The sequence below is a fragment of the Lonchura striata genome, chromosome 24 (assembly GCF_046129695.1).
Source record: "Lonchura striata isolate bLonStr1 chromosome 24, bLonStr1.mat, whole genome shotgun sequence".
NCBI lineage: Eukaryota > Metazoa > Chordata > Aves > Passeriformes > Estrildidae > Lonchura > Lonchura striata.
Window position 1 is genome coordinate 4,876,916 of NC_134626.1, and position 12,917 is coordinate 4,889,832.

The 12,917-nt window shown below is 48.9% G+C and overlaps 1 protein-coding gene and 1 long non-coding RNA gene across 2 annotated transcripts in view; one reads left to right on the plus strand and one right to left on the minus strand.

The window, feature by feature from the left end:
• Positions 1-12,917, minus strand: part of KAZN (kazrin, periplakin interacting protein) — a 213,361-nt gene that overhangs the window by 82,442 nt on the left and 118,002 nt on the right. The window contains exon 3 of the mRNA XM_021542041.3: positions 5,052-5,229. Within this exon, the coding sequence (XP_021397716.1) occupies positions 5,052-5,229 (178 nt within the window). The remainder of the gene's footprint in view (positions 1-5,051; positions 5,230-12,917) is intronic.
• LOC110476786 (uncharacterized) lies at positions 5,078-10,613 on the plus strand. Its single transcript, XR_002466481.2, has 3 exons — positions 5,078-5,267; positions 8,308-8,440; positions 9,107-10,613. It is a non-coding gene; the product is annotated as an uncharacterized LOC110476786 (long non-coding RNA).

A 12,917-nucleotide genomic window follows, 5' to 3' on the forward strand; every position in this document is an offset into this window, starting at 1 on the left:
CAGCCCCACCAGTGAATATCTGCGAGTGTCTGAACACAACCCGCAAAATCTTATCTCATCTTCCCCAACTTAAGACTGGGACTTATTTCTATGTCCCTCTGCCCACCTGCAAATCTAACACCATTTTCATGGTTATATTTCAAATTGATGAGTCAAAAGCCCTGGATTAAGTCCTCCTTCAAATTCTTTAGTTTATTTGAGCTTACTCATCCTTAGAAGCTTCATTTTAACTGCTCTGGACAAAGCCTAAAGCAATAATAATCTAAATATTACGCTAACCATGCCAGATGAGGCTTTTGAATAGGAAAGCTCCAGAAAAGATACTTAAATTAACATCTTCACAGACTAAGATATGGCAGGGGCCTGGAGTGTTATTGGCAGGCAGTTCCCCATGTCTAAAGCAACCATAGGAACATTACTAAGCACAGATTTATTTCCCAGCACAGACAATTGTTTTAGAGCGTGAAACGAGTTGCTCCCTGAACTATGCAGGACAAAGGGAAACAAAGTAGGAAATTATTAGAAAGAGTAATAGTACAACAAGACCTTGATCTTGTGATAAGCATGGTACAAAAATGCTCCCAATACCCAACTGGGCAGCAGTATCCAAATTCCTCAGGCTTCTTTACAGTATCAGCTCTCCAGCTCTGGAAGAACAAATAGCAGGGAAGATTTCTGAAGAGATGAAAATGGTACATTTTCAACAGCCTGGGATGATTACTCACAAAATAGCAACAGCACAGAGGTAACTGATTGCCTCCCGGGCAAAAGTCAAAGTCTTTGCATTGTAGCTATGAAAGGATACTGAGATCAAAGAGAAAAAGAAAAAAACTCTGGTTTAGGCTGTCACGAGCAGAAAGGTCCTCCTAGCCCCTTGGCATCACCACATTCCGAGATACAACTGAAATCTTACGCTGCATGTGCCCAAGATAACAGCGCAGCAAGGAGCAACCCCTTATTCCAGGAGCAGGTGCAGCTCCTGCCCCATTCCCAGCTGAATTTTGTCAGCATCCATGGCAAACACCACCAATCCTCACACCAGGGGCCAGGACACGGCGATCACAGTGCGCCACCGCTGCTCTGAAATCAGAAATGAGATAAGCCAAACGCTGAGCGAGGTGTTATTAACAACACTTAGCCATTGATTGCACCTTACATCTTCAAGCACTTTACCAACATTAATTAATTAAGGTGTTTTCCATTTAATGTGGGAAGGAGAGTAAAGCAAAAACACGAGGATGAACGGACCAAATGCTTGATGCAGTGTGGTAAGTTGTCACCAAACATCAGTTTTCCACACAGACAGATACTGCTGAAGATACAGGGGTAGCTTGGGCAAAGCCATGAAGCCAAAAGCCCAGAGGTGCAGCCAGCACGGACAGGGGTCACAGCTAAGCATGGACCCACCACAGCAATGCTCTGCTGCATCCCCCTCTCATTGCCAGCATCCCACCCCGGACCACTGGGCATGTCTCTTGCTCACAATCAATTCAAACAATACAGATTCAAACAAGGATTCCAACACGAGGGTGCTGACACATGGCTGCAGAGATGTTACTGAGTGCTGCCTGTAATTGCTGTGCTAAAAGCTGGGGACATGAAGTATTGATTTCCACCCTGATCTGCATCCAAGTTTAGACAGAGGCTGCAGCCAAAATACTTCTCCCAGCAAACTCACCAGTTAAAAGAGATTGTCAGGGCTGAGAGGTTTGAATGATTAACACTCACGCTGAGGACTATAACAATGTACAAGTTCCATTCCTGCCTTCCTACGCACACCCACCATCCTGCTCTCCCTCTTCGCAGAATTCTTCCAGTTTTGATTAAAATTATGGAAAAGAGGCCCTCAAAACATACCTTGCCACGGCAAAAATAGCACATTGTAGCAGAAAAAAAGTCTCAGTGCACAAAAGGGGCAGAGTTATTACCTCCAGCTGTCTCAAGTTGCACCGTAATTACACAAATAACACATCTGACACACTCAGTATTAATTACCGACTGAGCATGGCACAGACACACACACATTCACCTCCTTCCATGCAGCTTGAGACTGACCTGGAGCAGCTGCCTGCAGCACTGTGACCGTGAGCTCCTTCCCACTGCATGGAAGGAATTCTCTCCTGTGAGGGTGGGGAGGCCTGGCACAGGCTACCCAGAGGAGCTGTGGCTGCCCCATGACCCCTGGAAGTGTCCAAGGCCAGGTTGGATGGGGATTAAAACACCCTGGGATAGAAGGTGTCCCTGCCTGTGTCAGGGGGTTGGAACTGGAGGATCTTTTAAGTCCCTTCCAAGCCAAATCATTCTAGGATTCTATAAACAAAGGGACCTGATGATTCCACCACAGGTTTTTCCTCCCAGACCCAAGCAGACTCCACCATGCACCCACCTGTCACCCCAGCACCACCAGCACACCCCAAATCTGCACTTGCAGGCTGCCACCCTATTCCCCATCCTCCTGCCTGCCTTTAATATATTTGCATAAATCAAACAGCTTGGCAGTCCTCCTACTTAGGAGACACACAACAGCAGAGCTATTCAGAGATTCTTGTTTTCACCCCATCCTTCTGAATGTAGTCTCAGAATCCTTGAGGAAAAGCATATGGCTCACTATAGATATCTTGGGCCTGTCTACACAAACACAGAGTGATGTAGGAGAGCATTTATGGCAGCATATAAACAATAGTACCAAACTTAGGGAGGAAACAAAGCAGAGTGAATCTACTCGGAGCGTTTTGCGGAGATCAAGTACTCTCCCCCTTTTCCTTCCTGAGCATGACAGACAAAACACTCTTTAGATACAATTTTACACTGAACTGATTGACTTCTGTTACAACACCAGCGGTACAGGGCTGGATATATCACAATTTTAATAACAGCTTATTAAATTCATGGGGAAAGACAAAGACTCATTCAGAGCCACGAGGCCATAGAGTCACACCTTGCTGCGGAAGCGTCCTTCCTCCTAACTCCCAGTCATCAGCATGCTGAGCCAAATTTCTCAGCTTGGAGTGGGAAGATGGACCAAACCCTCCAGCAACTTCAGCAGCCCCTGCAGGTACCACTCTCACACCCAGCTGAGGGTGGGGCCACCCTTCTCTCCCCCCCAAAACCATCACAGGGACCCCACAACCCCAAAGCACGTGTAATCAGAGTTATAAGCAGAAACACGCAGGCTTTGGAGAATGGAGCACATTTCTTTGGCACCTTTACAGGATACCAACTGTTTTCCAGCATGCTGATAGTAAAGGAACACAAAGAGGAGGATTTTTCATCACTCAACAGATCAGAAAACCTCTGAGGAAAACAAAAAAAGCCCAAACCTCAGAGAACACACCCCCCTGTCCCTTGCCAGGACACGCAGCAGAAACGTGCATCTCCCCAGAAGTGTCCTGGAGAGGAAACGAAACCAAACACTGAACACACACACAGAAATCAGTGTGAGCACGAGCAGCTGAAGGCTTTTACCTGCTTTCCTGGCTGGAAGCCTGCGTTTCCACATGCATGCCCTGTACATCGTGTCACCATCTGCATTCCTGATGCCCCTGCTCCACAGGGAAGGATGGAGCCTGGCATCCTCCTCCTGCCCTTTCAGCAAATTTTTATAAAAGCGAGAGCCTCAGTAGCCTGGCTGTGGTGCACAGCAGAGGGTGGCTGAGATTATCCCAACAGGCACCTCTGCACAGCATTTCAGAAAATCGCTGGCCACACAGGTAACTTTGCTTCCCACATCCCCACAGCCACCAGGAAACTCAGCTGGGTAAGTGGAATTCACACCCCACACCCCCACTACCAAAACAGTGAAATACAAGCTGGGTGGAATAAAACCACTAATTAATCCTTCTAAATCAGTTTGCCACGAACAACAACACACCGGCAACGCAATCCAATCAGTTCCAGCCATGGCAGGGGGGTTGAAACAAGATGATCTTTATGATCCTTTACAACCCAAAGCGTTCTGTGATTCTGTAATTCCGTGATTACATCCTGCCGGCAGCAACCATGCCCCGCCAAACGCTATGCTACCTTTAAAAAGCTTCACCAAAATGTTACTGTTATTTAAAATAGCGCCGAACCACGCTACCAAGAGATACAGTAAATAAGTAATGAGTAAATAACAGCTCCTGACGTTTTTATCACACAGGTGTAAATTCAGTTATCGGGAAAGGGGAGGGCTCGCACTATTTCTGCTCTGACATCAAGGCTGCTCGGGGTAAACTGTCATGCAAGCCTGTAATTATTTGGGAAATACAAACATTAAAATACAAAACCATTCAAATAAAAACGTATCAGTGATGGCAACACACTTTGATTAGCAGGAAACAATTTCAGCCAGGCGGGAGCACCACGAGTACTAGAGGAGCGATCCGGGCTCAGTTCCTTAACCTCCACACAAAGTCTCTTCCCCTGCACCCCCTTTTCCACGCTCGGCCCCGAGGCTCGGAGAGAACTTTTCGGGGGCGTGGGGGGCAGAGGGGGTGCGCGCATGGCACGGGGGCTGTCCGAGCCTGCTCCCAGCCGTGCCGGGGTGCCGGTGCTGGCTCCGGCCGCCGTGCGCGGACCGAGCCCCGCAGCCCGAGCCCCGCAGCCCCAGCCCGGGGCCGGTCCGAGCGCGGGGCCGGCGGGGCCGGGCGCGGATCGCGGATCGCGGCGGTAACATGGCTGCTTTCCTACCGAATTACGAAACCGGCTGAGGGCGCGGGATTACCGGGGAGATCCGGCCAGGGGGACTCGGGGCGGGGTGCGGCGAGGGGATGGGAACAGAGGGGGTGGCGGCGGCGGCGGGAGGATGCGGGGGGCAGTGAGTATTTGGGGGGTCGGGGATCCCTCCTCGTGCCGGGGCCGCTGGAGCCGAGCGAGGCGCCGGCAGCAGCCGCAGCAGGGAAGCACCGTGCTCCGAACCCGGCGGGAACCCGCAACCACGGCCCGACGGGACGCGCCGGGCACCCCCAAAAACAAACAATGGACAATAACACCGAGCGGAGGCGGCGGCCGGGAGGGACCCCCACGGGCTGCCCCTCGCCCCCTCGCCCCCTGCCCGCGGCGGGACCCACCTTGCGCGCCGTGCGGGCCGTGCTCCATGGCCGGGTCGCTGCCCAGCTCGGCCAGGCGCCGGCCGGTGGCCGCCAGCTCGGCGCGCAGCGCCGTCACCTCCTGGCCCGCCGCCTGCAGCGCCCCGTCGATGCGCAGCGCCAGCTGCTTGTTGTCGTCCATCATGTGCAGGATTTTGGCCTGGGGGGAGGGAGGAAGAGGAGGAGAGAGAGAGAGAGGTGAGAGAGGGAGCGGCGGGGGGGGCGGGCAGGGGGCTGTGCTGGGCAGGGGGCAGGGGCTGGTGAAGGGGAGCAGCGAGAGGGGAGTGGGCGGTGCGAGGGGGCGGCGCCGGGGGAGGGGGCTGGGAGGGTGCGAGGGGGGCTCTGCCGGGGGGACAAAGGGGAGGGGGGCTCTGAGAGGGAGGCGGAAAGGGGATCTGTGCAAAGGGAGGGGGGCTTTGCAAAGGGCGACAGAGGGAGGGGGGCAGCGCAAAGGGAAGAGGGGTTCTGCAAAGGAAAGCGTGGGGGGGGTCTGTGAAGAGGGGGTACAAGGGGAAACAGGCTGTGCGGGGGTGGGGGTACCCCCTACCTGTTGCCCCCCCCGGCAGCCCGGGCAGGGCCGTGACGGAGGCGATCGCAGCTCGGCCGAGGGCATCCGCGGTGGGTGCGCGGCTGCGGCGGGGCGGGTCCCTCCCGGTCCCTCCCGAGCGGGGGGACCCTGCGGTGCGAGAGTGAGACCCCCCCCAGCAGCCCCCCGGGAAGTTGAGGGGTGCTGCGGGGATGCTGCAGTGCCCGCGGTGAGCTCACAATGCCACTAGTGAAGAAGCGTTCTGCTAACTGCGCTCAGGTTCACCCTGAGCGTGGCCGTGCTCAGCAGCTGCCTGCAGCAGGTGGAGGAAAATGGGCTCCAAAAATCGCCCTGGAAGGATTTTGGGGCGGGGGGGAAGAGCCACCTGAGTGCTGTCACCACTGCAGCAGTACTAGTGCAGGAGCTCTTCCACTGGCGGTTCACGTGGCACGAACCCAGGGTGAAAAATCGAGAATTATTGGTATCATCCATTCGCTGGCGACTGCTAGAGGGAGCGCGGATGTTTCCCTGTGCCTTATCCATCCCTCAGAGGGATCCACTTGTGTGTTTGCCAGGGCTGCAGCAAGCCTGCAGAGCTGCCACCCTGCCCGTGGCAGCCGTGCAGACGGCTTCATCCTCACTGAAGTGAAATTATAGAATCACAGAGTGATTTGTGTTGGAAAGGACCTTAAAGATTGTCTCATTCCGGCACCCTGCCATAGGCAGGGACACCTTCCACTACACCAGGTTGCTCCAAGCCCCATGGACAGGGATGCTTTGGAGACCATGGCCCACGTGGCTGTACATCCCCACTCCATCCCTGCATCCCAAATCTGCAGGCAGCCCTGTTTTAAGTAAGTTGTCACCTGAGCCACCTGTACCTGGAAAAGTTCACAAATGGATTTAGGAACTGGGCAGGAGCCCCCATGGCAGTGGGGTGGGAGCCTCACAGAAACAGGAATGGTGTGGGAAGCACAGAGATGAGCCAGGACAGTGAGCAAGGACCCTTGCTAAGGGAGAAGTCAGAGGAAATTGTGAGTAAAGGGGGAGAAACAGCCCAGCATAATTTGCTAAACCCTCTGATATTTGCCTAAATTCAGGCTTTTGGCTGAACAAGCTGAGAATTTGGGGCAATTCTTTGAACTTCAGGGTGTCCTTGTGCAGCCCTGGCACTGCAGAGCCCTGATTAAAAATGCAGGAAAAAGGAGAGAAAAGGGCTCCCGTTCCTGAGAGCTGCAGGGATGGACATGAGGTAAAGCAGGAGCACTTCACCATCCCACAGAGCCAGGGAGGAGCAGGGGGTTTGGTGTGCAGAGTCTCCAGGCAGCTTCTGGGGACAGAAATGGGGTAAATCTGCTGAATCAGTCTGCTGAACAAGAGCAGCCTGGATCCCCCAAAACCTCAGGTCTGATCTGGATCCTGGGTACAAGTAGCTCTCCAAGAGTCAAAAGGACTGAGTCCTTGCCAAGTGGCATCTAGTCCTTACATCCATCTGGATCAATCCATCTGGATATTGTAAAACAGAGAAAATGTAGCATTTATTCCATGAAATGGTACAGTGGCTCTGCAAGGGACAGTTATTTCTGACAGAGTTTCCAGCAGTGTCTGCAGCCCAACCTGGGTGCTGGAATATCAGTGGAAAGGTCAGTTTTCCTTAATGAATTCCCAGAGAGCCAACAAACAACCCACAGGGAGAATAAATGCAATTTTGGAAATTCTTTCCCCATCATCTTTACAGCCATCCCTGAATGACATGAAGTTCTGTAAGTATATAAAGCAACTGAATTCTAATCAAGATAAATGCCCAGTTTCATACCTAATTTGCATGAGTATGTGCTGCAAACTGTGTTTGCAAATGGGAGAATTATGTATGTAACCAGATAACCTGAGTGTGCAATCCCAGTACCATATATGCAAAACTTACTCATTGCACTTGAATAAAAATAAAGCTTCAGCAAAAAGGAACTTGGCTTTAAAGTACCGGCACATCTTTTTTTATCATAAAAAAAAATCAGATTAAAGCTGATTTGAACCTTCCAAGAACCCATTTAGCTGCTAAGGCAAATTCCAAATGATGTTTCTTACTCAATCTAACTTTAATAATAGACTGGTCGAGTTGCTGCACTGTCAGAACTGGAATTTTTAAAATTTACTGACAAAGAGAATTTCTACATTAGCACATGCTTATTTAAAAAAAAAATGTGTCCTAAAGTTGGCTGTGGCTTCATGGGTAAGTTAAAAACCTCACTCTAAAAACTTTCCTTACTACTTTCAAGCCTTCCTGAAATCCCCTGAAGGTATCTTGGAAGATTTTCCCCTTTCCCAAGCCTGCTCCTATCCTTACTGGGGAACAGCTGGATCCATTAAAATTGATTTCGATCTCTCAGAGCAGAATTTGATTTCTCTGAGCTTCTGCCTGGAAGGAGCACAGGGTGTCACAGCAATATCAGCCAGAGGAAAATGCATGGGGCATTCCCAACCCAACTGGGTTGTGCCAGCTCCTAATGAGAAGGCCAAACTTTTGCTGGAAACCTCAAAATTGGGATGAAATGGAACCTTAGAAAATTAATTGTGCCTCCATCCCTCTTCTATTAGTTTTAAATTAAGAAAGAAATTGAAATTAAAAGCTAATTAAAGACCCAAAATTAGAAACATATTATTTCCCACAAATGTTTTGAAGATTTTTTTAATTTAATTTTTTTTTTATTCCAGCTTTTACCAGGAAGTTGACAGCTCTGCAAGGAATCTGTGTCCCAGAGGGATGGGAGTCCCTGGCCATGTAGATGAGGCATGAAGAGATTGGGAATATTTCCTAAGGACACAAGGGAAACCTGAGTCAATGCCAGTAAGTCACAAATCTTCATTCAACCTTACTACACTCAGCATCTGTTCAGGTGCTGCAAGGGCAGCCTTGAAAATCTGGAAAACACCCTCAGTTTTGGGCAATGTGTTCTGGTAGTGCCATCACCTCCAGGCAGGCTATTCCTCAAGAGTGTGTAAATGGAAAAAACATGGATAGAGGAAGATTTGAGAGTTCCACCCTTCATCTTTGCTCTTGTTACAACCTAAGGAGTGCAGTAAAGGGAATATGAGAAGATTTAGAAGATGAAAAAGAGTTGAGAAGCACATGAGTACCATTCAGGCCTTCCAAACCCTTTAATTTGCTATTCAGATTACCACTTTTTATAGTTTAATATGTACAGTATGCAAAGGAACCAGTTTAACTAAATGGAAAAAGCCTTCTGTGTTAAGGTTGAATGTAATCTAATAGGGCCCTTTGACTTGATTCAATTAAATCCTTCTTTTTCCAATTAAATAATCATCCAGAATTTAATAAAAATGAATTTCCGTGTGTCATCCTGCAGAATGATGACCTCTGTGATGGGGAAGGCTTATGTAAATTCTGCTGATCGCTTTTTATCTGCCTCTGCCTCACTTCCTCCAAAAAAATTGCCTTCTGTCTGTATATTTACATTAATTTCTCATCTGCTCCATGTATCTGTGTTTGCAGGAACAATTCCCAGCTGCAAGAGCTGTATCACCAGCTTCTTCCAGTGCATCCTCAGAAATGGACCCTCTGTGATGGGAGCAAGATCTCCAAAGTGGGATTTTTGGTCTGTGCCTCAGTTTTGTTGTGCCCTGGCATGCTGTAGGGTCAGCTTCCAACTGGCCCCTTCCAAATATCACCAGGGGCATCTGTATGGTTGTTATCCCCAAGAAAATCCAGTCCAAGAGACCAGCAACCTCATCAGCAATCCCCAGGAAAAGCACAGCACGGCCCACATTCCACAGTCTCTTCCAGCACATCTTGACTAAAGCTACAGCAGTTGTTAATATCTACTGGTTTTTCCCCTCTGCAAAGGTGTATTTATTACTGCATTTTACTGTGGCAAGCACATTTTACCCCCCTCTCACTCATAAAATACAGAGCACCAACTCTTTCCTTCCTCAGCTGGGATATTCAGCAGCATCTTTATGCAAACCTTGCTGATGTGGTACTGCTGTAAGAACCTGTAAGGTAGAAAGTTCTTACAGCAGTAAGAATAATAATAAGTTACTAACTTACAAGTTATTCAAACTGAATTAAACAGAGTTAAGGCTGGACAGGTTAAAAATCTGAGTGAATATTCTGTTTCTCTCCGTGATGCTGCCTCACCACATTTCCCCATCTCTCTTTCTGTGTGGGTAAAATGGTCTTGGCGACCTTCCTGTGCTGCACATCCCTCGAGAGCATGAAAACAAACCCATTAATGTTTATAAAGTGTCTCAGACTGGGGGAATTACATCACTGTGGCGAGATACAAGCTTAATGGATCAAAACAAACCCCAGCTCCAAACCCCCCAGCTTAGACACATCTCAGTTACCCGGCACAAACCTCAAGGAATCCCACTGAGAAGGGATAATTGAGAGAAAAATGTGATCCCAGAGATTTTTCTGCAGTAAACCCATTTTGTGTTAATAGAAAGCAGATTTCTAGACCCCTTTGCAAACGAATGACTTCCCCAGCATATTTCACAGCTGAGCGCATCCATGGCACCAGCTTTGGACACGGGGCTATTAAACCCAACATTTGTTTAATGAATTACAGCAGGCCATGAATCTGTGTGTGCTCAGCCTGTGTTTAAATGTTTATTGGGAAGACTTCAGCAGCCAGCTCTGCTTGAGCAGGTATCAGCCTCAATGATGAGCTCTCGCTGCAACGCACCCAAAACTTTGAACATGTTTTTGGGTTCTGCTTTCTCATCCAAGACAGATTACCCAGGAGGTTCAGGGAGTCTGCTAAACATAAAACCTTTTGGGCTCAGTGCAAGTTTGGGGTGTTGTCTCCTTGATGATGAGTGAGATAAACTGTTGTGCATCTCCCACCTGCCTGGGGTTGGTCCCTGCAACTGAGGGGTGGATTAAGCCATTAAAACTCACACATTCAAGCAAGGCTGATGTGCTGCAGCCATTTCCAAGATGACCCCACTCTCGCCTCACCAGTCGATCTATGAACCTTGATAAAAAATTAACTCTGGTTCACCCTCCTATTTTAACATGTTCTCCACTGCAAACTATGTGTGAAGTGCTCCCTTTCATGGCACATAGGGACAGTAGTGATGATGTGCTGTGATCACTTTGCTTTCCTGCAAAATACCTCTGATTTATGGTGGTCTCCACTCCAGAAATCCCCACCCAGGAGCAGTTTCAGAGTCAATGAATGCTTTGAGATGGAAGAGACCCTAAGGACCATCTTGTTCCACCCCCTGCTATGGGCAGGGACACCTTCCACTCTCCTAGGTTGTTCCAAGCCCTCTCCAGCCTGGCCCTGGACACTTCCAGGGATGGGGCAGCCACAGATCCTCTGTGCCAGGGCCTGCCCACCCTCACCTAAGCCAAGAATTTCTTCCTCATATCCAGTCTAACCCTGCCCTCTGTCAGTGGGAAGCCATTCCCCCTTGTCCTGTCGTTTCAGGTGAGGTATGTATGAAATGCCATTTCCCCCTCCTTTCCCCATCACAAATTAGGGAGCTTTGGTTGGGCTTTTTCAGAACTGCCAGCGTGATTTGGGAGATCAGGTCCTGGTGATCCCCCAAGACATCCCTGTCCTCTTGGGAAGGTGACAATGGGGACTCCGTGGAGACATTTGCAGCCCAAATTTACCTCCTGCTCTGCTGGGACCAGGATCATGTGAAAACGTCAAGGAATAGGGAGAATGTGAAGCACTCAGATAGCAGGATAATATGTGCCATAAAAAAAAAAAAATCCTGTGATCAATCAGCAGAAAAAGATATACTTAAATTAGGTGTTAGTGGGAGAGATGCAGGAAAGGTGATTACGGGTTTGTCTCCGTGTTTCCCTCAGCAACAATGATGACACGCCGGGGTGGGTCACCCTACCCTGTCATTAATGGAGCATCAGCATTCATCTGACAGCTCCTTTGTCCTGGGAAGTCAATTCCGATGAAGATTTGACATTAGCAGAGGCACGGTGAGACTCAGGCACCTTTGCATTTTCACGACCCTTCGAATGCTTTACCCTGATGGATTACGGGTAAAAAACACTGTCCTAATTTGAGCAGGAGGCAGAAACAAATATTTGTACTCATCTGTTCCAACTGTGGCAATAAACACCACGGGCAGAACCAGTGGAAGAGCAGCCCTTTGCTCCTTTCCCAGAAAACAAAACTGGGAACAGGGGCCACAGGGCAGAACACGTGGGAAGGGTCAGGTGAAGCATCAGAGAAATGTGATTTTTTTTTTAATTACAATATTTGTCAAATAACTGAAAGACAAGATCTTAAGGGTGGTTCAGCCCTCTAAAATAATCCTAAAATAATTCAGAAATGGAGAACTCCAGATTGTAATAGAGAGAGATTTTAACATGCGCAGCACACTGTCCCCCACTGGCACCCAGCAGGCAGGGAGCACACGATCATCCACAAAATTCCCACGGGCATTTCAGGGACAAAACATCCCAGTCCAGACAAGAGTGAAACTTAATTTAGTCCTTCCCTTTTCTTTTAGGTGAAAGAACACACGTTCTGCTCTAAGTGCCATCACCTTCCCTTGTTCTGTCAGCGGCACCAACCCCGGGTCACGCCTGGTTTGGGGATCACCCCGCTGCCAAACCAGTCTCTTGCACAACAACAGAATGTGCTGGGAGTGTGGAACAATAAAAACAACCTTCCCCTCCCCCTGCCCCCTCCTCCATTTCCCCTGGTTTTAGCCAAGATGCTACCAGCAGGGTGGACTAATCCTGTACTGCATGCAAACCTATAATTACATTTCCCACTAACCTGTGAAAGACCTAAAAATACACCTAGATAAAGTTTCAGCATTGAGAAGGCAGCTGAAAATTTGGCATTATATTTCTACACATACATATTACTTTAATTGCAGTCATGTTTTAAGGTGGCAGTATGGATCCCTCCATCCTGTGAATTTGGGGCTTGGAATGTACTGATGTCCATTTCTTTAAGGGTTTGTACCACAGGTTGGCTACCCTGAGAAAAATAGCACTTTTCCAGGGGTGAGAGAAATCCCCCTACATCAGATAATTTAATAAAATAAAATAATAAAATAATTTAATTATAAAAGAACATACAAGTGTTCTTTTCCTTGGGTTAGGTAGGAGGATACTGCAGGTGTCATTTCAGAGGATGGGGAAACTGAGGAGCAGATGGGCTGGGACAGGGTGTGACCAAGGTCCACTAGGAGAGGGCACTGCAACCCTTGAAACAGAGTGAGGATTTCCAGTGAAATCAGGAGCAATTCCTTCATCTCGCCATGATTTACCCTAAAGGAACACCCAACCAGAGAAGTGCAGGGAACATGTGTTT